Source organism: Centroberyx affinis, unplaced genomic scaffold, assembly GCF_046629955.1.
Source record: "Centroberyx affinis isolate AG114_WGS23_722 - 3 ecotype Tasmania unplaced genomic scaffold, CSIRO-AGI_Caff_v1 ptg005357l_1, whole genome shotgun sequence".
Classification (NCBI taxonomy): Eukaryota; Metazoa; Chordata; class Actinopteri; order Beryciformes; family Berycidae; genus Centroberyx; species Centroberyx affinis.
Genome location: NW_027282675.1, coordinates 21418 through 49127, shown reverse-complemented (window position 1 = coordinate 49127; position 27710 = coordinate 21418). Strand labels below are relative to the sequence as shown.

General features: G+C 41.1%; 1 protein-coding gene across 1 annotated transcript; it reads right to left on the bottom strand.

Moving 5' to 3' along the window:
* c1qtnf1 (C1q and TNF related 1) lies at positions 1 to 27200 on the bottom strand. The gene is made up of 4 exons (XM_071546619.1): positions 27029 to 27200; positions 5456 to 5595; positions 4411 to 4547; positions 1 to 2774 (listed from the first exon to the last, which is right to left on the bottom strand). Exons 2-4 carry the CDS (start codon positions 5593 to 5595, stop codon positions 2224 to 2226), a joined length of 828 nt encoding a protein of 275 aa, XP_071402720.1. The 5' UTR covers positions 27029 to 27200; the 3' UTR covers positions 1 to 2223.
* Positions 27201 to 27710: the final 510 nt, after the last annotated feature.

Below are 27710 nucleotides of genomic sequence, written 5' to 3'. Positions count from 1 at the left end.
AAAGAACCATTGCACGGCCACTAGTGTCGATATGATATATCTTCCCAATAACTCAGGGCAAGTGTAGTAGATATTTTGTTATTTCTGATTTGTTATAGTCTGTTATAAATTTGTGTGCCATTTTTTTATGTATTGGTACTGTTTGTTCTTTTTTTCCCTTCATGTTTTTTCTTTTCTATGTTTTTTAAGTTCTAATAATTTTCTACTTTTGTTTTTTTGCGCGTCTGTTGCCCAGGAAGAGTCGCCGTTTGGGAAGCCAACAGCTAACGGGGATCCAAAAAAATTCATAAACAAATAAAACCAAGACAAGTTGAAAATGTTAGAAATGTGTTCCGGAGACTAGACTTGAGTACCACAGCCCTGGTTCAAACTCTTCCAACTCCACATCAGACAGCACAACTATTCCATGTGACAAAATACTGGTGCAATTTAGGAACAAAACAAAACTGAAAAGCAAGAAACACAAGAAAACAACACTGTCACTAACTTAACCATATAGCTTATGATAAAATATACAGACCTGACTCTGGCTGATATGCTTATAAACAGTGAATGCTTGATTTACTGTACTTGACATGATGATATACTGTATATTCCTCATGTGCGTCATCGAAGACATTTCCCTCCAACACGCATTGTAACCACAACATCTGCACCATATTACACCCAGCTCATATGAATGGGAAATGCTTTCATATCCCTTGAAATCATTAGATTATATTGTTTCATATGCACCAAGTAAGATCATTTAAAGGTGCTATATGTACCATTTTAACATCAATAAATCATTACCACATTAATGTTTAGTATGATTACCGTAAACAAACGAGACCATCACTGAGAAGACTGACATCCTCTACCAGCCTTTACATTGCATTTTACACTGTGTGCCATCGGGTCGGACTTTGTGGAAAATCTGCTGGTACAGTGGATACAGCTGCTTTGCTTTATAGCACTAAACAGGAACCATTATTACTTATTCCAGTTCCGCTATTCTAACTGCATAGTTTCAACCTGATGTTAGCATACCTGAAAATTTCAACTTCCTACTAGGAAAAAATGCAATGGAAGAGCCCTTCAAGTCAGAATTCCGGGAAGGAAACTGAATTTTCCAAGATGCAGTTATCGGATGTCACGTCAATATGGCGGCATACACTATACATGCTACACAGTATTAGTTTTAGCATGTTTATTATCCTCAAAATTTGATTTAGTGTGATTGTCAGCATTGCATGGCCTTGAATCTATCAAAACACCCATGTGGTAAATGATTAAACATCAATTTGAAATGTAAAGTTGCACTTACAGTTGCTAACATTCTATGCTAACTAGCCAGCTAAAGTTGGCAAATATAATTGACATAGTGTTAGCTGTTGTGTGGGGAACAGTATTTTACATTGGGCAAATTTAAAACTCAAGGGCGTCGGAGGTCGTAAATTTCAACTGGGAATTTCCGACCTTCGACTTTGAATGGAACACAGCGTTTGCAACAGGAGGGAACAGGGTTTATGGGACGTGGTCTTAATTTTGAGAAACACAAAATGCTACACATAGCACCTTTAAAGGAAAAATCCACCCTAAACACATTAACACTGTTGAAAGACAATTATTGGTGATGGACCTTGCAGTTCTGGGTCCATTTTGCTGTTTGGTGTTAGCTACAATGAGTTTGTGAGTTACACTGAGTATGATAGCAGAAAATGTTTCAGCAATCTAAAACGATCTAAAATGAGCGGTAAACGTCAGGTTTTGGTGTCAGTCCCTCAGAATCAAAGAGCAAGGGCTTCTTTCTAGAGCCGCCATTTTGCACCAAGAGACGTTCAACAACCATACAGGGAGAAATCCATCGTAGAAGAGGACAGAGACCAATTTCTCCACCAACAGTAGCCTCAATAGGCCAGAACAGGTACAAGGTACACCCAAAAATTACAACACGTCATCACAAAATAGCTCCTGGAATGCATTGAACATCACAAATTGATGATATCAAACAGTGTAAGAGTATCTGAGGGGAGATTTTGCCTTTAAGCACAGTTGAGATTACAAATACTATTTGACCAAGATCAGGTGCATGTGTTGCAACAGTCTACTACACCATCGTCTACATGACATGATATTTCATACCAACATTGATCAGGTTACCACACTGTACAATGAGGCACCTCTATGCCACTTTCCTGTCCGTACATCCACCTTCTTCACGCATTGTCCCACCTCCCTTACCTACAGCTCATTCTTGGGCTTGATCAGGTGTCCGTTGAAGGTGATGTAGGTGTCGAAGTCGTCGCTGAAGATGGCGTTCTCCCTCTCGCCTTTGAAGAGCCGGACCCACACCTGGTCGTCCCTCTCCAGCTCCAGCATCAGGCTCTGGCTCTGCATGATGGAGCGGTCACTGGGCTGGGCGTACAGGATCACCACCTCGCGCTCGTTGTGCATCACGTGCAGGTACGTCTCCTTCTGGTTCCAGGTGTGCACGTTCAGGCTGAAGTAGTAGATGCCCGGCACGTAGCAGTAGAACTTGCCGGTGAACATGTTGAAGTGGCCGTAGAGGTTGACCAGCTGCGTGTCGAACACCAGGGTCTGGTAGTAGTCGTTGGAGTGCAGGGCCTTCTTGCGGCCCACGGAGAAGGCGGCGAAGTAGGACTTGCAGGGCTCGCCGGGGGGGCCCATGCTGCCCTTGGTGCCCTTAAAGCCGGTCGGACCCTGGAGACCCATGTGGCCAGCTTTGCCTGACTTACCGTAGGGTCCTCGATCGCCGCTGTCACCCTTCTCACCTAAGAGAGGCGGGAAGAGTCATGTTACCAAAGTTTACCCTACTCATTATGTGTTACATATGTCAAAAGTGACATCAGTTATTGTTACCTTTACGTTAAACCCCCAAAATTGATGATTGCACCCTCTTACCTTTGAAGAATGCAATAACTCAAATTACTCAAATTTTCTATCATTTCTCATCTCGCAGTTCAGTGTGAGAGGACGATGCCTAATAATTAGAAGTGGGGACACATGACTTAGACTCAAGTCAGACTTGAGCCACAGTTTAAATTGCTTTAGACTTGACTTGATGCATGAAGAGAAGACTTGAGACTTGACTTGAATTGGGTTCTGGTGACTTGTGACTTGACTTTGACTTGTACTTTGATGACTTGAAAAGGTTTCTAAAGTCTTGACTTGAGATCTTGTGTTTGTGCAAATGACTCAGATTGAAAGTGATGAGATTTGTTCCAGCAGACAACTGAATGTAAATTCTGTTTTCTGAATTTGTATGGAATGAATTTATTGAAGTTGAAACTGATTCTAGAAATCAAACTCATGATGCTCTTACCAAGTTTTTATCCTATTAAAACCATATTGCATTGAAAAGTCCTAGATATTTAGTTTTCTTTAAGATATTAAATTGATACTGGACTCTTGACTTGTTCTGACTTGACTTGCTGTTCTACATTTAGACTTGGGACTTGACATTAATGACATGGACTTGACTTGGACTTGGGACTCGAGCAACGTTGACTTGGTCACACCGCTGCTAATAATGCTGAAAACAATCCAGAGGATGGTGGTTGGATCTAGTTTAACACTACTTGTTACTGGGAAAAGTAATAATAGTACCATAACACACTATCATCCAACACTGGTTGCGACACAACTACAATATGAATGCTATGGAAAGCCAAATGCCTCAAATGACCCCCTTCATGTTTACCATCCAACCCAGACTTTCACAGCTGCTATTGGTTCTTCTATGAGTTATGAAAGCCTTCCAATCATCCGCACTCCCTAAGGAGCAGTAGGGAGCTGGAAGAATCTCCAAACCTCACCTCAAACGGCTTCAGATGGCCTCAGCCTGAACCTCACAGAGGAGCATGAAGTCTTTGTGTTTGTATGCATGTGTGTGTGTTAGGATTAGACCGATATATCAGTTTTCTGATATTGCCGTTTTATCAAAAATCCAAGCTGGTCCAGTCAGTGTCATCCCCCTCTGATATGATGGATATGATTGGATATGGTTTATTTGATTACATATTTATTGTATAATTGATAAATACACACTGGTTGCTTATGGGGAGACTTTAACCTGAACTGATTCTAATGCGACGTCTTGACCAGATTCCACACAAAAATGTATCAGTATGTTATTCTTCCTATTCTTATTATAATCCTGGGTTTCAATGGAGAGTTTTAGTGTCCTATGATGGTCTAAATGCTGTTCAATAGGTATTTCTACCCTGACAAGAATATAATTCTGGGGGAAACACTGAATACTTGAGATTTTTTGGAATAAAAATGGTCTCAAATTTAAAGATATTGGTAGCTTCAGGTCAGCTTTCGAAAACCCATATCAGTCCAACCCTACTGTATGTGTGTCTGTGTGTGTGTGTGTGTACTGTGTGTGCATGCACTTGACCTTACCTTTGAGTATAGTGATGTTGATCTGTGGTACGACCTGGTACTGCGGGTGGGACTGGGGGTAGTGCTGGCTGGCATACTGAGGGGGAGGCTCCTCTCCTGGGTCGCAGCATCGCCGACACTCCCTCACCTCCCTGTGGCTGCACACACACACACAACACACAAACAAATGGTATTCACCACTATATAATACCTGTAGAGGCATATACCTGAACAAACTACAGGCTTCTATCTTATTGTTATTGAATTATAACTTCAATACTGCCATAAATGTCCATCTTAACAAGTCGTTCAGTAGTAAAAGATAATTTTCTGCCAATAGGTTCAATGTTCTTTTTTCCTTAAAAGACCTTATTCCATTATAATTTCCATCAGTTTGATACTACTTACTATGATGTATACCAGTGGTTTTCAACCTTTTTCATATCAAGGACCCCTAATTTAGTCCACATTAGAGCCACGGACCCCCATTTGATGAGATTTTGTCTCTCGGACCCAAATCTGAGAATATTATTATTGTTAGATATGATTTTGTCCAGAACTCCATGACTATCTGTATTGTAGGTAGAGAGATAACAGTGAAACTATGATCATTCTTCTACATTATATAATTATTCTTGTAAATGAAATAATTAAGTTTAACGATTCATCAATTTGCTGGGGACCCCCTGGGATGCCCTCAAGGACCCCTGGTGGTCCCCGGACCCCACGTTGAGAACCACTGATGTATACTATGAATTTACGTGAACAAATTTTCCAGTGTTTATAAGTGTGATTGGAGAGTTGTTTCTCATAGAGCTGATATAGCTTAGGGGCGGCTGTTAAAGGAATAGTTCACCCAAAAATGAAATTGAATTGCTTGGAGAATTTTCTTGAATAAGTGTTGGATTTTTTTTCTCCTTGACATAATGTTTCACTACTTTTAAGAAAAATAAGTTAGTAAGAATGACTTTTTGAATTGTGTCCCCTGCACCTCTAATAGATGGAACATCAAATGCATGGAGGAGGCTGGCTGGGTGAAAAGGGCTGGCTGGGTGAAAAGGGCTACCTGGCGTCTCGATGGTAGTCCCTGGGGTTAATCCGGTCCCGGTCGGGCCCCGGGTCTTGTCTCTGGTCGTAGGGGGCCCGGTAGGGTTCAGCTGGACAGGCCCATAGGAGCAGCAGGGCCCACACACAGGGCACAGTCATCTAAAATGATCCAGAAACACAAGCAACTAAAACACAAGACAAGGGAAAAATGCTGTGTGTGTGTGTGTAATAAATGTAAAGAAAAATACTCAGTAGGGTCTAGAAAACAACCCAAATCAGTTTGAGCAGAAGTAATACATCACATCGTTTTACTGCGGCCAGTGCTGAATTACTGTAATTAGAACAGCATGATACATTTTCACATTCCTATACTGAATTGAAAGAATGCTCCCTATGATGATTGCACCGCAGCACTCTCAACAGGGGGATGTGGTATATGTGGCGCACCATAACTTGGCCCAATATAATGTGTTTGTGGATTGCGGGCCCTGTAAATAGTTATTTTCATCTTGGAGTAGTTATGTGACACGTTTTATTTGGGCAGAAAATGTCATTTCTCACAAGCTCCTAATTAGTATAAAAGTGTTCTAAAAGTTTAGACTCTCTGTTGAGGTTCCAAGCGCACTAACCTTTGTGTCAAAGACTATGAATCACAATAAGGGGACAGTCGATATTGTATTTAAGGATGTGATCACACCTGCAGTTGGTTTTCTTTGGTCCGAACCAGTGGAAAAGTTGACTTTGTTGCATTCTTGTATTTGGCTCATTTAGGTTCACACTGCCCAATGACAAGCAAACTAGGGCTTGTAAACAAAAGACACATGGACTCACAAGTAGCAGCAAGGCAGAGTCTAAACAAATCTGATTCCAGTTCCAAAGCATGATGAACTTGTCTGCACTCTTCAGTATTCATGTGTGTTATTTCAAGAAGTTGGAAAATGTGCTCCTCGGCACGTTAAGGAGGCATTTCACTTCATCTTGACTCCAAGTTTGCTCAGTTCATTTTGTTATGCTAGGCTTTCCAAGCATGCGGAAATGCTGGCTGTCAGATGTCAACATCTGTCTCCTTCTACCTGTAAACCCTTGAGTTTTGGGGTCGTTGCCCATAGTTGGTTGGATTACATTCTCACGAACCGCACCACAGTTCTCTTGTTAGAGACTCAGGCCTCTAACAAGTGCATACCTGTCAACATTGGGCTTTGAAAATAAGGGAGATTTTCCGGGACCCCTACCTGACCATAATTTTTACATTATGAAAGGGATTTCCTCTCTCGGTTCCAGAGATCTACCAACTAGCATGCTGGTTGACATCTTTTTTCCCACCGTGACCAATACTAAACTTCACCCTAAACCTTGCAAAACACATGGTTGTTTCCCAACATACTTCTAGTCAGGAATGGATAAAACAGTATATAAATTAGTACTACATACGGTTTGTCAACCAGCAGACCATCACTGTGAGGATACCACAACATTGAGCATTTAGTGCATCATGATAAAGGGCTATATTTGAAAAGGCGATATAATTTATATCAATAGGCCTACAGATGAAATCAGTCAGGGATTGCCATTGCCATTTTTAGCACTTTAATTTGGTAACTTTCAACAATAAATATTTAAATTAACCAACACCAGGTAACAATAAACTCTAATAAACTATAACGTTGTCTAATAACAAACTATAAACAATTAAAAGGTGGAGTAAAGGGATGGACATGTAGAGAGAGGCACTGAGCCTCTTGATGCCGTTCTACTGATTATGGAAATGCTGCTGGTGCTTGCACTACTGAAAAGGTCAGTAATTTTTGTGCATTTTGATGCCTCAGCTTCACGGGCCGTTATTTTTTGTCCCTCAATTTCTCTGCCCCACCTTTTCTTTTCTTGGAAGGATTCCTTTCTATTTTGTTACGTTTTACTGCTGTCTGATCTGACCCTCCGTTCGCAAGGGGTGGAGGCATAGCTCACTCACCTCTCTCTCTCTCTCTCACTCACCTGTCTACGGGAGATTTACAGGGAAAATTACCAAACGGGAGCACGGCGGGAGAGGAGGTGAAAATACAGGAGAAACCCGGGAAAAACGGGCGAGTTGACAGGTCTGAACAAGTGCAGTTATTTGGTGCCAAATGGTTCAAATGGCATCGTTCTCACCTGACCAAATGCACCAAACTAAAGGAGGAAACACTCCATACTCCTCCTCCTCTAGCCATTATTTTATGGCTAGAGCCGTATTCTGCGAAGATCTGATGTAGATGTCTTGAGTATTTGGAGTTGAACATGTCCATAACATCTTGGACAAAAAGTAAAACATCTTTGCAGATTCCCTTTATCAGCGATTGCATTTGTTAATATTAGCTAACGGCTGACAAATTAGAGGTTACCAACTTCTTACCCAGGAATGCAGCTGATGTTACAAAAGCATGTTGAAGATGAGTGTGTATGTAACCTCTATATTTGAATATGTTGTTCACTTTGATTTGATATGGTTTTTCAGTTGACGCTGCCTCCTGTTGTTCCTGCCTGTTCACTTTAGGGGAGTGACTACCTGTACTCCAATTGTCTGGTTGGCATAGATCGCTAAATGAGAACACTTGTTTCACCTTTGTCTTTCCTTTGAGTATTCTTTTACCATTAGCTGATTATCAATATGCATTTTTGTGCCTTCTTGTGTCCTCCATGACGCGTTTTACGTAATATCTAACTGCCAAAGTATGATTCTAAAACAAAAAACAGGACGGAGGACGGATAGAAACCCTGGATGTTTTCTTGCTAACCTCAAAATATTGAGGATGTATCGGATGGTGACTTCACCAAGGAGAATGAATTGAAAGCCCCAAGATTCATTGTGACAACGGTAGGGCTGGGTATTGGCACTCGATACCTTTAAGGTATCGACCGAAATAACCCGGTACCAAGTAGTATCAAAACTTCTCCAGTCAAACGATACCTGCATTCAATACTTTTTGTACACGGATCTAGAAAAAAATGACTATTTGTATGGTTTTGCCCACTACCGCAGCAGCTACAACCCATACAGTCTGTGGTGGTGAAGTCGAGCGCGGTGTATGTGATGGAGTCGGCAGTTCCGAGTGCCGAGATGCCACCAAAACGTAAAAAAAAAAGGTATCGAAAGAAGTACTCTATTGGTATTGGTATCACTATCACTTTAAGGATACTGGTATTGGTACTGGTATCGTAATTTTTTAAACGATTCCCAGCCCTAGACAACGGCGAGCAGTGCTGTAGTCTACAGTACAGAGCCAGTTAACAGCTGGGAAAATTAACAGCTGTGTGTCTTAATTAATCACGCGCGCGATGTGAAGCACACAGTCCATCTCAAATTGCAAGGAAGCTTCTCTGAAGATCATTCTCCCCAAGACAACTTGGGAAGAACGTTCTCCACAAGGACACAAGTATCGACTTGGCGTTCTTGGTTTTGAGTTTTGTGTAAGCTCCCAGAAGAAGGCAAGATACGCGTCGGAGCTAGTTTTTTAACCATGTTCAGTATTTAGAATGTGCCAATGCAATGAAGGCATTTGAATTATTTTCCTTGGTTTCTCATATCCTCCTGGCTAATATATATATCCTCTGCCAAAGTGCACCTTCTTGTTTGATACAGTTGGTAGTTTCAAGAAGCTCTCCAGTCCTATCTTCCTTCATTCTACACTCAGCACTAGGATTGTACTCTGAAGGAGCACCACACATACCTATCTGCATTTTGGAAACAAGACAATTTTTTTTTTCTATACTCAAGAAGATGGCCAGCGGATGATCAGTACAACTTCTCTGTTAAGAGGAAAGGACCTCCGCGGACCCTCCAGAAACAGATATTGAAAACACCTTTCTAGAACTGAAGAACCTAATGATAAAAGACACATAACTGGATCTTCATAGTTACACTCTCAGATTACCAGAGAAGAGGCCTCATCCTGGGAGGCCTGAGATTGAGAAGATTTCCTGCTAATGGGGGAAGAGACAAAACAGAATTCAGGGACAAATGGGAATCTAACCTCAATAATTGTTCCTTTGACCAGTTGCTGCTACTTATAGAGGAAGCCAAAAGCGACAGAGATGCCTGAAAAACAGAAATGGAAGATATGAAGAAAAGCATTGCCAGTAATCGAGAACATGCTAACAAAACTCAATTAGAGCTAAAGCTGAAAGAGGATATTCACCAGTTCACCCTGAACTGGTGAATATCCAGTTCATATACCTGAACACCACTTAAAGATCAGGACTCCCCTTGCCTCTTTGATTATAAAGCAGTTGGATGGTCTATCTAAACATGGTGAAAGTATCAAAACGCACGGTCAGCAAATAAATCCACACAATCCATATTAGAAAAGCGAGCCTCTAAACGAGCCGTTTGGACTTCCGTAACTTTGTGGCGTCACAAAGGTTCGCTCATTATCATTTCTGTAAGAAATAATAGACTAACAAAGTGTTTTTTTCAAAGCGGTTGAGCGGTTGTCATTGTTTATTACCGGAGCGTTTTCCCTACCTGTAGCTGCCTAGCTGCGGCATCTCACGTTTCACTCTTGAAACGGTTAGCCAATCAGAACAGAGGGGTCGTTAATATTAATGAGCCTTAAAGACACAGCGACAGAAACAGCCTGTTCTTGGCAAGGCTCAGAGAGATGCTGGAAAATGAACGTGTGAAAATGGATTGAGAGTGTTTTTGGTACATGACACCACACACACAGCTTTGAATGGACCTCAAGACATAAAATAAAACTCTGGAAAGTGGAGAATATGGGACCTTTAAACAAGAGAAGCTGCGAAAATTCAGAAGAGATGAGAAGGACTACAAGATGGGTAAAGTCTATACCTGGAGAAAGCATGTTGAAATCAGTTCTAGGGTTCGCCTGATGGATCATTTTGCAGATATATGGGGCCGATATTGTGTATTGTGTCGTTGTCTATGGGAAGCCCTTAACCTGAACTGATTCTAATGACACATTTTGATCAGATTCCACACAAGTATGGATCAATTTGTACTATAATGAAGATTATCCTGGGTTTCAGTGGAGAGTTTTAGTGTCCCATGATGGTCTAAATGCTGTTTCAGAGGCTTTTGAGTACAATTCCTCCAAGTAGAAAAGTGGGGAATAAAACTGTTGCATATGCACAGAAATTGTTCAGCCCACTCAACATAATGACTTCCTGTGTAATTTGACAGACAGGAAGCCGGCTCTGTTTATCAAAGGAGCTGCCACTGTAATGAGGAGAGGTCTTCTGTTTCTGGACCACATGGCCCTGATCTGAAGCAGCTCATTAAAGCAGCGGAGACCACATGATAATCCTCCCTTTCTTCTCCTTCTTTGTTTCTTACTTTCCCTCTTTCTTACTTTCTTTCCCCTCTACTTTCCCTCTTTTTGTCTTTAAAACAGCTCAGATTGTTTTGCTCTAGTTCAGATGATAAACAGATGATAATCCTCCTTCCTTCCTTCCTTTACCCTTTTCTTTCTATCTGTTTCTTAATTTCTTAATTTCCCTTACCTTTGCTCTCTCTTTTTTCTTTCACTCTTTCATTCTTCCTTTTCTTTCTCTCTCCTCCTTGCTTCCTTCCTTCCCCTCTTCCTATTCCTTTTTTATTTCATTTTCCCTCCTCCTTCCTCCCTTTTCTTTCTATCTCTTTCTTAATTTCTTTTTTTCTCTCGTACGTTTGTTCTTTCTTTCTCTCTCCTCCTTGCTTCCTTCCTTCCTTTCCCTCTTCCTTCCTTCCTCTTGTCTTTTCCTCTTCCTTCCCCTCTTCCTTCCTTCCTGTCTCTTTCCCTCTTCCTTCATTCCTTCCTTCCTTTCCCCTTCCTTCATTCCTTCCTTCCTTTCCCTCTTCCTTCATTCCTTCCTTATTTCCTTTCCCTCTTCCTTCCTTCCTTCATTGTCTTTCTAAGTTCTAAGTGTAACATCCCATCCCGCTGTACCCACCAGTACGCACAGGTTGTTTCTATGGTAACGGAGATCACTTCCTGAATTGAACCTCTTGTTATGCTGCATTCCACTGTACTCAGAACTCTGAGAAAAACGACTTCCGACACGGAAAAGTGCAACAGAACGGTCGTTCAAGTCGGAATTCCCAGTCGGAAAGATTCATTCTGCCCATGTTCTCTGACATAAACACACCTGCCGTCACAGCATCAATGTGTACGCTACTTAATAAAATAAAACTTGATTTTACTTGATATGTAGCCTAGATTTTGTGTTATGAAAACATGTTGCAACAACTTTGTAGTTTCCATTTGTGACCTAATTCAGTTGACTTTGTGCTTCAGTGCTTTGTTACCAGTGATGGAAGAAGTACTGAGATCTTTTATTAAGTAAAAGTAGCAATACAACAATGTAAAGATCCTCCATTACAAGTAAAAGTCCTGCATTCAAAATCTTACTTAAGTAAAAGTACATAAGTATTGGCAGTAAAATGTACTTAGAGTATCAAAGTAAACATACTCATTATGCAAACCGTCCCCATTTAGAGAGTTATATTTTTCATAGATTATTGGAATATTAATACTGATTTATTGACATACATGTACATGTAAGCAGCATTTTAAAGTTGTCAACGTGAAGCTAATCTTAACAATTTAACTATACTTTTGGGTAGTCTAATCTATAACAATGCTATTTTATAGTTATTTTATAAAGATAAAATATTGATCTGAAAAGTAACTAGTAACTATAGCTGTGAAATAAATGTAGTGGAGTAAAAAGTACAATATTTCCCTCTAAAATGTAGTGGAGTATAAGTACAAAGTAGCATAAAATGGAAATACTCAAGTAAAGTCCAAGTACCTCAAAATTGTACTTAAGTACAGTACTTGAGTAAATGTACTTAGTTACTTTCCACCACTGTTTGTTACTGGATAGAAGTCTTTGCTGTACGAACTAGTCTGCTAGCGTTGTCAGATCGCTAATGTTAACATTAGTGGGCAAAGGCTGTTGCGTCCATGTTTTCCCGAGCAGATGCACTGGAACGCATTTAGATCGGAAGTCGGTAATTCCAACTCGGAACTATCGACTTCCGTCTTCCGATGGAATGCACTGTTAGCACCACCATGAGATGATGACATCATAAAAACGTCAGAGGAAATCCATGGAAGAAGCTGCATTCCTCTGTTTAGAATCAATTCCAGTAGGACAATGTTTACACCTGATGATACTGAAGTTATGGTGTCATCATCATTCTTTCTTTCTTTCTTTCTTTTGTTCTCCCTTGTTCTTTCCCTCTTTTTTCCATCTCTTTCCATCTTTCTTTCCCCTTTCTTTCTTTCTTTCTTTCCTCCATTCTTTTTTCTCCCCGTCTTTCCTCCTTTCTTTACCCTGTTCTTTCTTTCTCTCCTCTTTTCCCCTTCAATCTTTCTTTTTCCTCTCCCCCTCCCTTTCCTCCTTTCTTTTATTCCATTCTTTCTTTCTTTTGTTCTCCCTTGTTCTTTCCCTCTTTTTTCCATCTCTTTCCATCTTTCTTTCTTTCTTTCTTCTTTCTTTCTTTCTTTCTTTCCTGCTTGCTTTCTCCATTCTTTTTTCTCCCCTTCTTTCCTCTTTTCTTTACCCTGTTCTTTCTTTCTCTCCTCTTTTCCCCTTCAATCTTTCTTTTTTCCTCTCCCCCTCCCTTTCCTACTTTCTTTTATTCCATTCTTTCTTTCTTTTGTTCTCCCTTGTTCTTTCCCTCTTTTTTCCATCTCTTTCCATCTTTCTTCCACCTTTCTTTCTGTCTTTCTTTCCTGCTTGCTTGCTTTCTCCCATTCCTTTTTCTCCCCTTCTTTCCTCCTTTCTTTCCCCTTTCTTTCTTTCTCTCTTCTTTTCCCCTTCAATCTTTCTTTTTCCTCTCCCCCTCCCTTTCCTCCTTTCTTTTATTCCATTCTTTCTTTCTTTCTTTTTTCTCCCTTGTTCTTTCCCTCTTTTTTCCATCTCTTTCCATCATTTTTTCCTCTTTCTTTCTTTCTTCCTTTCTTTCTTCCTTCTTTCTTTCTTTCCTGCTTGCTTGCTTTCTCCATTCTTTTTTCTCCCTCTTCTCCTTTCTTTACCCTGTTCTTTCTTTCTCTCCTCTTTTCCCCTTCAATCTTTCTTTTTTCATCTCCCCCTCCCTTTCCTACTTTCTTTTATTCCATTCTTTCTTTCTTTTGTTCTCCCTTGTTCTTTCCCTCTTTTTTCCATCTCTTTCCATCTTTCTTCCCCCTTTCTTCTTTCTTTCTTAATTTCTTTCTTTCTTTCTTTCTTTCTTTCCTGCTTGCTTGCTTTCTCCATTCTTTTTTCTCCCCGTCTTTCCTCCTTTCTTTACCCTGTTTCTTTCTTTCTCTCCTCTTCTCCCCTTCAATCTTTCTTTCTTTTTTCCTCTCCCCCTTCCTCCTTTCTTTTATTCCAATTCTTTCTTTCTTATTTCTTTCCTCCTTCCTTTTTTCCCCTTCTTGCTGCCTGTCTGCCCTTGTTTCCTTCCTTCCTTTCTACCTTCCTTCGCCTTTCCCTCTTTCCTTCTTCCTTTCTTACCTCTTTCTCTCTCCAATGCCATCACCTGCTCTTTTCCTTTTCTCCTTGTTTCTTTTCCCTTCTTTCTTGTTTCCTCCTTTTGTCTTCCCCTTCTTTCTCTGCTTCTTTCTTCCTTTATTTCCCCCTTATCTCCACCTTTGTTCCTTCCTTTCCTTCCCTTCCGTCTCTCTCTCTCTCTCTCTCTAGTCATCCTCTGGGTAATAGCTGGCGCATGTTAACCATCATTACCCACGGCTCATCATGGCCTCTGCTTGAGTTTTTTCTTTCTTCTCTATCTTTCTATTCTTCAGCAGCGTCTCCGGCAGGGGAAATGGCTTTTCCCTTTGAAGTCTGAAGAGCTTCACTGGGTGAAAAACAGCTTCCATTAAAGAAAGAAACCTTGGTTTGTGGAGAGGTAGTAGTAAATTCTCCATCCACTGACATATATGGAAAAAAACAAACTGGAAAACAATCTACAATCAGAACCGATGGAGTGACACAGAGAAGCAGATCAACCATTAAAGGGAAGGTTCAGTGATTTTAGAGGCATATCCTATTTTATCACTAACCATGTCCACTATTATATCATTCAAAACATTTTTACATCAGAGTTTTTGTCTCTGAGAAGCAGCACCAGCCTCCTGTTAGCATTTGTTAGCAATGCTAGTGCAAGTCAGTAGGATATGAAACCACTGCTTTCAAAATCCCATTTGCAAGTTCTATTACATAATTCTTACTATTACTACAGCTATGGAAGTACTATTGGTGTATGGTGTATGTGTATTGGTGTGTATGTGTATTTTATTGTATTTCCATATCTGTAGTGTATTGTGGTTTTATGATACTGAAAGCTGTATATTTTAATTACACTGTACATGTAAAAGCCCAACCAGGGACAAGAGTTGAAAATTAGCAATAGCTATAAACTCTCTGTGCAGCACATCAGTTTCATGCTCTGTATTGGAACTATGTTAAATTGCATCGACCCTATCAAATAAAATTCAAAGAAATAAATAAAGTATATGGAGCTATAGAAAGTGATTTTAAGAGGTTTGGTTTCATACCCCATTGACTTGTGCTAGCAATGCTAATAAATGATAATAGGCGGTTGCTGATTTCACAGAAAGCACAAGCGCTAATGTAAAAACCTTCGGCTCATTCTAAGAGGGAGCTTGATTATAATAGGGTTGGCTTATAAAAATCGCTGAACCTTCCCTTTAAAACTTGAATTTTAACATGTTAGCCAACATGAGAAGTCTAAAATATAAACTGTTAAAGTGACAACTTGTTCAAGTATGTTGGATGGGTAAGAGAAATGAGAGAGAATCAAAGGTAATACATGGTTTATATAGCTTGTGCGTGTGAGTATACAGTATATGCAACACGGTCTCATGGCAGTTCGTGAAATAGTCATGAAATTTAATCTATTGATTCGTGTACATGGACCTAAAAAACGTGGCGCCACCACGACCTGAATTACGTTCCTCCACCACGAATTTGAAAACGTAAGTTTTGGCAAATAAAACAACTTGTGTTACGGTCATGGTTAGGCAACTAAAACAACTTGGTTAAGGTTAGAGAAATGGTTTGGTCATGGTTAAATAAGAAAAACGTTCGTTAAAAATGTAAATGCAGCTTACGGTTAAAATGTACTTTGAACACGCTGGGAATCGAACCCCAGTCGTCGGCATCGAAGGCAAACGTATTCGCCCATCCACCATCCCGACCACACTGCTGTTTTAATTCAATGTCACACTCCTTCCTGAGTCCCGACTGACAGAAAAAAAAACGTGTTGCGGGCACGAAAGATACTTCCAATTGAAATACATTAGTTTGAAAGTCGTGCTGAGTGTCACGAAAAAAATCGAAAAATCGTGTCCATGTACACGAATCAATAGATTCAATTACGTGACTATTTCACGAGCTGCCGTGAGATACTTTGGCAGTTTTTGTGTCCAAAATGTCCAAATGTTACACCAGACTTTCTCTGTTTTATCTTTGTTTCGGTCGGACCGTCGTCTCCGTGTTTCGCCGCTAGTTTTCCGAAACAAACGTAGGACGCCTCTGATTGGCTGAACGGACACTGACGAATCCATCCATCCAGAAATGAATGGAGACTCTCATATCGTCGCTCTCGGATGAAAGCTTCGTAACTCCAACTGATTTTCATGGTTTAACTTCACTTGGAGGATTCCGTACTGTGATCGTTGGAGCTCTTTTAAAGCTGACACATGCTGCTAATTGGCGTTCTGCTTAACATGACCCGCATGTGCCTCGCTGCCTTTGTAGCTGTGATTTAGTCACTTCAAAGTTCAGGTTCCGTGTTATTTTGTCCACCCACCGTGTATGTGTGTGTGTGTGTGGGCACCGGCCCTGTGTGTATAAAGCAGAGATTAGGATCAGAGGTCGGATCGGAGTGCGCTCCCGAGATTAACCAGGGATTAAAGTTTCCGGCGTGAACCCAGAAGCCTTTGAACTTCGCCTCTTACTACATGAAGAGATAGAGTCGCATCCAGATGGGTACTGCCCCGCAAACACACACACACACACACACACACACACACACACCAGCTCTAATCTGTAGATGGGATAACAGACGAAGTCAATGAAGTCAAGCATTTTTGCCTTTGAAGACAGCGTGCCTGCCCAATGTCCAACCAACAAAGACTCTGCCTTTATTCCACCTTTCAAACTTCATCCTTCAGTTGACGTGTTGTCTTGTCCCTCATGACCAAACTGGAGCCCAGTTGTTAGATAAAGGCTTATTTTCGAAGATATATGTGTGTGTGTACCAGAGATGGGGACTCAAGTCACATGACTTGGAGTCAAGTCTCAAGTCACACTTGAGACTTGACTCGGGTTCTGGTGACTTGGGACTTGACTCGGACTTGTCCTTTGATGACTTGAAAAGGTTTCTAAAGTCTTGACTTGAGATCTTGTGTTTATGTAAATGACTTGGCTCCAGCAGATGACTGAATTGAAATTCTGTTTTCTGAATTTGTATGGAATGATTGAATTTATTGAAGTTGAAACTGATTCTAGAAATCAAACTCATGATGCTCTTACCAAGTTTTTATCCTATTAAAACTATATTGCATTGAAAAGTCCTAGATATTTAGTTTTCTTTAAGATATTAAATTGATACTGGACTCTTGATTTGTTCTGACTTGCTGTTCTACATTTAGACTTGAGACTTGACTTGGGACTCGAGCAAAGTTGACTTGGTCACACCTTGTATACACAATGCCAAACATTGTCTTCCCAGTAAAACGTTCTCCAAACACTCCACAGTACCTTCCAGATGTGTTTGCTAGCGGTTTTAAACTGTTTGTTCCTTATATAATTTGAAACGTCCCATTTTCTTCCCCATCATGTGAAAAAAACAAGAGACCATGGATGTTTACCGTCACGGCAAAACATGCCTTGTCTTTTTTTCCCCCCCTGAAATTGTCACATCCTTTTTGGAGTTCTTCCTATTTTGTTTGAGCATGTTTACGATCCCACCTCAGATACGCGTCCATTGACTCTTTCTATACTTCCTGCGGACCTCAAGAGCAGAGGTTAGTTTATGCTACGGTTAATCACGTGTGAACATGCTGAAAAGCACATGTATGCACCCCCACACACATGCACACACACACAAACTAGAATAACTAACAGTGTAGTCCATCATTGCCTCACTAAAATGGTACACAAAAGAGAACAAACACATGAAAAGAGGAACTTCAATTGTATACATTGGTCTCCAGTCAGTGGTCCTCAAAGGGCAAACAGCCACCAGTGTAAACACAAATCAATTATATTTTCAGAAAAGCATTAATTTATGTTTTTTTTTTCTCCTTAAAGCTGCACTAGGCAACGATTTTTATATTAAAATCCAGCCTTATCCGACCCCATCTTCAAATAACTTACATCAGTTTAATACTACATAGGGTGATGTATATTATGAATTAACATCAGAAAGATTTATGTAATTCTAAAAAGGTGGTAAACCCTATTCCACATATAAAAAGGAGGGTAAACTGACATTAATTCACCATCCACTGGTTCTATATTAAGCAACAAAAATAAACTGTTGCTGTCAGTTTGATTTTGTGGTTTCTCTGTCTACTTCAATGTGCTATTATTCTAACTGTGAGCGGTACAGTGTGGGCTGCTGTGTATTTTGTTGTGTAGCTCTCAGTATCTGTAGTACCTTGCTTCTGTGAATTTTCACAGCTTCCACTGAAGCATACACAATGCAAAACACACAAAAGTATATGCACACATACATAAACGTGCCTTTATACCCATCCAAATTCCCTGCAGTTTACTGTACAAGGTTATTTATAAACTAAAACTAAGAGGAAAAGTAGGTGTCGTAAAATGGTGTTCTTGTGTGTTGGAGTTTATTTTATTCTACCCATTTGTTTTATGCTTTTGTGATTATTTTATGGCTTGGATGTTATCTATCTGTTTTATACTTTCTTTTTTGAATATATTATGTTGTTTTTAAGTGAGTGGTTCTATGTGTTTGTCTGTGTTTAAGTGAGCTCACTAAGACAAATTCCAACATACATTTTGAAAATAATTCCTGATTTATTGATTGATACCCATTCTGAACTTCTATTATTTACCCCTAAAAATACCACCCCGACCAAAAATACTAAATTTCAATCTGAAACTAAAAACCAAACAAAAACCAAACATTTGTACTAAAACTAAACTAAAGCTACAAATCCCACACTGGAAAATAACAACAGCTAAACTGAAATTGCAGTAAAAAAAAAAAAAACCCATATTGAAATAAAAGTTAATGAAAAACAGAAAACTGTAATAACCCTGAGGTTTATTTGAACTGCAGCAGTACGTCAGTTTAGGGAACAGAAGGAAATGGTCCCTGGCCCTGCTGTAAACCTGTTGCATAATCCTCTGTGTGTGTGTGTGTGTGTGTGTGTGTGTGTAACTTCTCTCCCTTCAGTCTGAGGAACCAGCGCTTTTCTGTGGCTGTGGATGTTTTTCATGCATATGTGCGTGTCTGCATTCGTGTGTGTATTTACATGTGTGTGTGTGTGTGTGTGTGTGTGTGCTTGTGTTATCCTCCAGGGAATGTGGTGCACCAGCAGTCGCCTACACATCCAGCGCTTCTTCCGGTGCTAAAACATGTGAGGAGGTGGTATCAGATAGCGGGTCAGAGTCGGGGCCTGAGACAACAAAGCCTGGGAGTCGGCCTTGACGGACCGGTTCTCATGTCCTCTCCTCAAACCACGGCCATTATACAACCAGCAGCTGGAGCAGAGGTTGGCCTTTACTCTCACAGGACACAGTCAATCAGACCTTGAGTTTGCCATGTCTATCTGGACAGTAAGAGGAGTCGGGTAGGAGAGAGTAGGCTAAGGGATAATGTCTGACAAGGTGTCCATTATCAGGAATTAATGGACGACGGGGAGGCCAGAACCGTTTGCCTCCGCGGAGTCCATTAATTCCTGATTATGGACTCCTCGAAGGGCATTGTCCCGCTTATACCATGGTCACTTGCCAAAGAAAAAAAAATTAAGACCATTAATTTATATTTTCATGCGTTTTGTAATCAAAATCAAAATTTTTTCACAAGCCATAACTCAGTTTCCCTGGTAACACTTGAGGGTTTGACTAATACCTGGAACAATCATTACCATCCCATAAGGTTCTTATGCAATGGAAACGTTGTTCACTCCTCCAGTAAATAGGACAAACCTCAGATACGACTTGGCAGCGGGAGATATTTCTAGTCCGCTCAGCTCATAGAACCCTTTGGCTCAGCTATGAGCCAGAAAGCTAACGTTATGCTAGCAACATTCAAAGTCAATAACATTGCGTACGGTTGACAAACAGTAAATATAATTTGACAGTATGTTTAACAACAAGACTAGCTAGCTATCCAGCCATGTCATTGTCCCCAAATCAATATCAAGATTTTCACGAACAAATGAACAGAGCAAACGGAGGCTTTGACTGCATCCCTGTTGCTATGGTTACTCATTTTAGATACAGGCTGATACTACGTAGCCAGCGCATTAATTTAGAACGGTGAACAGACAGTTTCACTGTAACTACTTAGTAGGTGTCCATTATCAGGAATTAATGGACACCTTGCAGCCAATCAGAATCAAGTATTCACCCAGACCATGGTATAAAGTTGAGTTAATCTGTTTCAGCCGTGGTCCGTTAGCGGTTTGAAATTAGCAAACTTTTCTTCCCCACTAAAGGTAGGCTAATCTACGTTAGTTTATAGCATTTAAGGGGCTGATTTTGACGAGAGGAGCTAGCGAGAGAGGCACAATCTTTGATAAAGCTACGTTAGCCTCGGCGCAAACAGCATCTTTCAGTGGAGTTTTGACAGTTTGCTAAACCAGTGGTTCTCAACGTGGGGTCCGGGGACCACCAGGGGTCCTTGAGGGGGTTCCAGGGGGTCCCCCGCAAACTGATAAATTGTTAAACTCCACCATTATTTCATTTACAAGAAATTAACACAATGAGAGAATGTAGAAGAATGACTGTTTTGATCATAGTTTCACTGTTATCTCTCTACCTACAGTACAGATAGTCATGGAAGTCTGGACAAAATCATATCTAACAATAAAAATATTCTCAGATTTGAGTTTGAGAGAGAAAATCTCATCAAATGGGGGTCCGTGGCCCTAATGTGGACTAAATTAGGGGTTCTCAATATGAAAAAGGTTGTGCTAAACACATGCAACAGACTCATCTACACAGTTCTCAAGCAAGTGTGGCAAATTTTACGGCCTAAATGCCCAAACTTGAGTTGTCACCATCACTAACCCTTAAAATTCCATAGTCGCCATTTTATGCAGAATTAGCCAAATGAAACAGTGTAAGGACCTATCCATTCAAGTTCTGTGGTCGATTCATCCCACATCTTAAATATGCAATCAGAAGACAAAAGGAGAAAAGTGGAGATACATTCTGACTAGGGTTAGACTGGTGTTGGTTGTTGAAAGACGATATCAGTATTTTGGATTGAAGCTGCTGTTCGACGGTATTTGTGCCAATATTCAGTATCTTTAAATTTGATTGTTTTCATGCCAGAAAATCCAAAGTGTTTAGTGTTTTCCCCAGAACTGTATTCTCCATCAGGGTGGAAAAGCCTCTGAAAGACCAGAGGCATTTAGACCATCATGGGACACTAAAACTCTCCATTGAAACTCATACTAATGAAATAGTTTTAGGTGGACTAGCAGCTCCTGAAGACAGAGTGAGGCAGGTTTCACTGCAGGTTTTACAGACTGTTGAGTAAAATCCTACCACACCACACTGGAATGATTTCTCTGGAAGGAACCCCCATTATATTGTTGGTGGACAGCATTGACTGGGTAATATCTGATTTTTGAAAGGCTGATATCACCAAACCGATGTATCAGTCTAACCCTACTGATACGCAGCCTGAGACCTTGAGTCCAGCTGCCTGTGTTTGTCACTGAGATAAAGCTCCTGCCAGCCCAGCCTCAGAAACCAAAGCTGGCCTGAATTCCCGCCAAATCCCACTTTCCTTAGCAATACAGATGGGGTTTTTGTTTTGACTTCCCCACACGCTTTTAGATGTGGACGAGTCCCAAAACCAATATTCCAGTGGCTCTCAATCCTTATTGCTCCGAGATCCACCTAAGGCAATTTGCGTCTTCCTTCAGCTCCCTAGATAGTTTGGAAAACCAAGGTTGCTCTCTTCGGTCCTGCATCAAAGCCACAACAGAAGAAATCTGAACCGACAGATCCCGATGCAGAAATAAGCGTTCAATTCCATGGATTGAAATGGTGAAACCAACACTGATGACTGTACATTCACCGCAAAGCTCAGAAGCAGCTGGCTTGGAACCAGAGTCTCTCTGTGGTCCAGCCCACCTAATGAAACCCAATAGCATCGCACAGCACAGCGGTGGACCCACATCGCCCAATAAAAGATCTGCTCTCCCGCTGCTTCAAGAGCACATGCTGAGACTTGACTAGAAACTTGTGTGTGGGTGTGTGTGTATGCATGTGTGCAGTCATGCATGTAGACTTGGGTACCAGCATGCCTACGCGTGCTTAAGTGTGTCTCTGATTACGCATCAAACACACATATTTCTGTATATGTGTGTGTTTGTGTGTGTGTGACCAGAGGAGCCACTGAGCTTAGGGCACTCTGTAAAACAATGCCAGGTTTCATGGTGAAGATCGGCAAGGCTCCAACCCCACCTTTGTCTTAGCTTTGTGTGTGTGTGTGTGTGTGTGTGTGTGTGCTCATGCCCTTCATCCAGGCCAGACGTCCCACTTCACGCCCCAGTTCCTCCCACTGGTTAACAGGCCTGTGGGTCACTGGGTTCTGCTGCAGCCCAGTACACAGGTCTGCTGGAAACAGGGCCTTTACTCTATGTTCCAGTGGTTTAACACTCTTCAAAATAACACAGATATCAAACAAACAAGCACGTGATTGGTGATAAGAAGCTTTTCTAGCCATCTCTAGCCCTGTGTTGATGCAATTTAGGAATGGGACCATAAGTAGCCAATCCCAAAGAGCTTCTCTACTGTACTTAACACTGCCCATGATTCCTTACAAACATCAAATGCAAGGAATAAAGATAACTCTGTCATGAAATCATGCATATAAACACAGCAAACTAAGTATTGAAAGCCATTCTACAATCAATTGATATACATTACCATCTTAATACACTGTGACAGTGATTCCGCTGTGTATACTTGCATATCCATCTACTGTCCAGCACTATGCAGTGCTATCTCACTCATAGTGTTTAAAGAATAAGTTTGGCGATTTTGGACCTATATATAATTTGTCTCTTACATGCCTGTAGTACCTAGGTACGGAAACGTAATGCATTCACTTGAGAAAAAAAATTTGCCCTGTTTTTCTGAATTAACCAGATAATTATCTCAGAATTCTGAGAAAAGTTTTCATGGAAAAAAAATAATTCTGCTCTGTTTCTGAATTAATAAGATATCTCAAAATCCCAAGAGAAGCTCTCATTCTTACTTGAGAGCTCGATTTCATGGAAGCAAACATGTCCCGCCTGTTCAGTTTAATCCAGTTTTATTTTGCTTTTGGTTTGAATTGAACACTGGGGGATACTCGTGTCTATAGATGGTATTGCAACCGTAGGCTACTCCATGCAGGTGAGAGCTTCTCGCAGGATTTTGAGGTATCTCGTTAATTCAGAAAAAGAGAGCAGAATTTTTTTTTTCCCATGAAAACTTTTCTCAGATTTCGGAGATAATTCTCGTTAATTCAGAAAAACAGGGCAATTTTTTTTTTCTCAAGTAAATGCATTACGCTTCCGTATCTAGGTCCAAAATCACTGAACTTATCCTTTAATGCCCAAGTGGCCAATCAGCGCCATCTGTAGGCCACCACAGGCTCAAGCACATGAGATTAATCCAACAGCGTCATCAGCCTAAAGTTTACTACCAGTCACTTCAGACATGCTTAGTTCAACATCAACTTCAACAGCTCTTCACATTCTTGTTATAACAATCCAAGATCTAGATGCTTGGCAGCACTAAAATATATATATAAAAAACGTTGCACACTTTCTGAAGATGTTATTATTCAGCAATTTATTACCTTAACAGCTTTGAGTACATTTAGAGGGAGATTTTATTACATTTTCTGCAGCTCTTACATTATAAATTCCTCCAAGCCTAAAGGCGATATTCATTCAGGTAACTCATTTGGAAGTTAAGTAAGTCAGGTAATAACTTGTCTGTTGCAGATGTATCCATGAGAAAAAAAAGTGTCCCTCCTTAAACACAAATATGCGACGGCAGGCAGGACAAAAGGCAGGGCTGAACGTATGGAGGGAACCTGAACGCAACAAGAGCCTGTATAGGGTTTGCTTAGCCAGTGTTCAATAATATATACCAGTACCAACAAGCCTCTCTTTTGTTTTGGTCAGACAAAAACATGGGAAGGTTGAAGACATCGGCCATATGTACATGTAGGGAGAATTCAGTTCTTAACCTGGGTTTGGGTTGACGCATGTATCATTCTTTCTTTAGTGGGTATCTGTTTGCAGAGTGGAAAAGTACTGAATCCTTATGCCACTTGTTTACCTTTTTGGAAAGAAGACACACACCTCTCCCTGAATTATTGATTAATCAGTTTATACTAAATTCTTCAACAACTGGCTTACTCCCATATTAAACAACTTGGAAACACCGTACCGCCTCCACCATCTGCGTAAACTACATTTTTAAGTCAACAAAAAACATGGAAGTAAGCAATATCTACTATTATTATAGGGATCATCATTTTCATCATCATCATCATCTTTTCCTTGTATTAAAAGTAACCTATTGAGGTGGACGGGACGCCACAGGTGGACAGGAATATTCTGTTAAAGGTAAAATCCACCCTCCGATACTTATTATTACAAGTTCCAGCAGTTATTTTTTAAGTGTTATAATGACTTTTTTGGTGTATCCACTTTCAACCTGCCACATCTACATCTGCTGATTTCCTACATTTCCCAGAATGCCTTTTGACAACCCCTCGAGAAGGAGCGTGAACTTGCTGCATTCAGCTGTGGATAACACAGTGAAACTAATCATTCTTCTACATTCTCTAATTGAGTTAACTTCTTGTAAAGGAAATTATGCTGAAGTTTAACAATTCATTCCACTTTCTGGGGACCCCCCTGGTGGCCCCCGGACCCCACGTTGAGAACCACTGCACTAGAGGTTGCTGTTTATCCGAGGAGCCGTCTCTAAGGTGGCACCGGTCCAAAAAAACTCAGCCGCCACTTGTCTGCGATGCTGTTAAACGGCGTCACCTGAGGAGCTAGTCATCACCTACAGTCACATTAATCTCTCTCACACACACACACACACACACACACACAGAGACGCAGTTTTGCACCTGTTGCCTGAGGCCAGCCAATTACACGAATGTCCATTAATACTGCATGAGGGCAAGAGGTGAAAACAGCTTACAGTAGAAGGTCCAGGTCCAAGTAAAGACCCAAGACCCAGACGTGGAAAGCATAACATAACAGCATGGCTGTGTTACGTAATTATTAGTCAAGTTTGAATTTGTTCCACTGGTAATGTAACCTCTCTCTCTCTCTCTCTCTCTCTCTCTGCCTCTCTCTCTCTCTCATGCCAGAGCCCAAACAGGATACGTTCGTCGGATCTCAGCTGGGTTTTGTGATGGCATGCCCAAAGAATTCCTCTCCTGGATTTCTCGTCTCTTTCTCAGGGGACGCTCCTCCCATTCTGCTCCACTCCAAATATCAAAATATCATTATTCAGCTGTCTTGTATCCCAAACAGGCTTTGGTATTCCTGTCATATAGAGCAGTGGTTTTCAAATTCATAAGAAATGATCCCAATTCAAGAATGTATACTTTCACCACTTTTATCTCCTCTACTACAGCATAGACCGGTGATTCTCAACCTTTTTCATACCAAGGACCGCAAATTCAGTACACATTAGGGCCACAGACCCCCATTTGATGAGATTTTGTCTCTCGGACCCAAAACTGAGAACATTCTTATTGTTAGATATGATTTTGTCCAGAATTCCAAGACTATCTGTATTGTAGGTAGAGAGATAACAGAGAAACTATGATCAAAACAGTCATTCTTCTACATTCTATAACTGTGTTAACTTCTTGTAAATGAAAAAATGCTGAAGTTTAACAATTCATCCATTTTCTGGGGACCCCCTGGAACCTCCTCAAGGATCCCTGGTGGTCCCCGGACCCCACGTTGAGAACCACTGGCCTAGACAGTTCAACACTAAATCAACTAAAATACAATATTTGAGGCTTCTTCTGATCAACACTATGCAAACCAAAGGCTCAGGATGAAGGGAAACTAGAAGAAGGTTCAAATGAAAAACAAAGTGACTCAATGTCTTCCACCTGGAGGGAAAATAAAACTGGATCTACAACTCTTTAGACATCGCTTGTTGATGTATAGTTTGATTGGACCATTTTATGCAAAACGGTGCAATGATTGGCCAGACGTAGAATCACAAGCACTCTGTTGTTTTGGCCTTTTCAGCCAGAAATTTTGCGCTAATTTCGCAAAATTGCCCACAAGTTTAACTGGGACTGGGTTGAGATTGCAATCGCGATGTCAAAATTAGGACTGAACGATTTTGAAAAAATATCTAATTGTGATTATTTCCGCTGATATTGCCATTGCGATATGATTTGCGATATTAGAGAGAATGATCATTTTTACATCATTATTCTCATTTTCATTGAAAAACGTATTAAAATGATTATGGTGTGATTTTTGCGGGGATTCTGTACCAAACAAAGATGTTTTCTTACGTCAGTAGAATATGATGTGTAGGCCAGGACATCTCTGCAGCACCACAATATTTACTTTAAAATGCTATTTTGACACATTTCACCTTTAATAAATATTGCGCCTCCTGCGATTTGAAAATTGCAGTGGGCCATATTGCGATTTCGATTAAAATTTCGATTCATTGTTCAGCCCTAGTCAAAATCCAAAAACCCAAATTCTTGGAGGGACTGATTTGGGGTCCCTGACATTCTGGTACTGGTGAACAGGTACAAGGGGTGAGGTGAGGTAAAGCCATGCTGTCATCCCCACAAAGCAAAAACACTCATTATCTACAACAACAACAACAGCAAATAAAAAAGCTGACGACACGCGCGTCCCGTAAACCCTTGTCGCCAGGCGGAATGGAACGGGATAGGAACAGCTGGATGGAACGGAACAGCTGGCCCACCGCTCCCAGCTGTTCCCAACTTCGTATCAAAACCCGTCCTGACCGATTCGCCAAAAAAAACCGCGCTCAGGTGCTTTGGTTGTCGTGTTGCCTCTCAAAGCAAACCGTCCCGCGGAGAGGGGGGGGGGGGGGTAAGCCGAGAGGGCATTCGGGGTCTCACATCTGGGAATGTTTTTTTTTTTTGTCCCGGAGCTGCAGAAGCTGTGAATCTCAATATCTGTGTGTGTGTGTGTGTGTGTGTGTGAATGCCAGACGCTTTATGAATGCCAGTGAACAGCAGCAGTAAGAAGAACATGACTGGAGCCTCAATATATTTCCACTCATATATACACAAACCAGCACTGATGTTTGTCTCTTTGCCCTACAAGAAGCACTTTGCAAACAAGAGGACGCTTACTTTTTTACTGTTATCCAGTCTTTCCCCCCTCTGGCAAGTGGAAACGTCCGGGCGCCTGGGATGATTCCGTCACTTTCTCTGATGGAGGATTTTTCCAGTCCTTGGCTCTTTTTTATTTTTTTTATTTTATTTTTTTTCTGTTTTTCTCGTCCTGCTCTCTCTCTCTCCCTCCTCCAGGTCATTCTCCTCCTTCCTCCTCGAGCCCAGAGCGTACAACCAGTGTGTCTGCCGGGGGGGGGGGGGAGGGAGGGAGGGAGGGGGGTGTGTGGGAGAGTCCTGCTCCCTCCAAACAAGTGGGAGGGAGCGGAGAGAGAGAGGGGGAGAGGAGGAAAAGGGAGGAGAGAGGGAGAGAGAGAGAAGCGAGGTTGGAACGGTTGCGAGGAGGGAGGGAGGGAGGAGGAGGAGCCGGCAGCGCGAGCCCACAGGGATAAAAGGGGAGAAGAATAACACAAAAAAAGACAGAGGCGGAGGAACAGATGAGTGGTGTGTGTGTGTGTGAGGGAGGGAGAGAGAGAAAGAGAGAGAGAGTAGAGCAGCAGTAGCTTTGTCTCTATCCCCCGTACAAAAAGGTCACATGTGAAAACCCACATATGAATTCAAAGCACATTTTTGGACACATGTTGGTTTTCATATTATGTGGAATTTCCCTTTTGTGAAAATGACATTTGCACCTGTCAATTGT

Bases quoted from the DNA above. Each gene is read 5' to 3' on its own strand.
- c1qtnf1 (XM_071546619.1), bottom strand. From the start codon at position 5,595: ATGACTGTGCCCTGTGTGTGGGCCCTGCTGCTCCTATGGGCCTGTCCA. The intron at 4,548-5,455 runs GTAGCCCTTTTC...GTGTGTGTGCAG, and splicing joins GACTACCATCGAGACGCCAG to CCACAGGGAGGTGAGGGAGT. The intron at 2,775-4,410 runs GTAAGGTCAAGT...CGCCTCTCTTAG, and splicing joins CAACATCACTATACTCAAAG to GTGAGAAGGGTGACAGCGGC.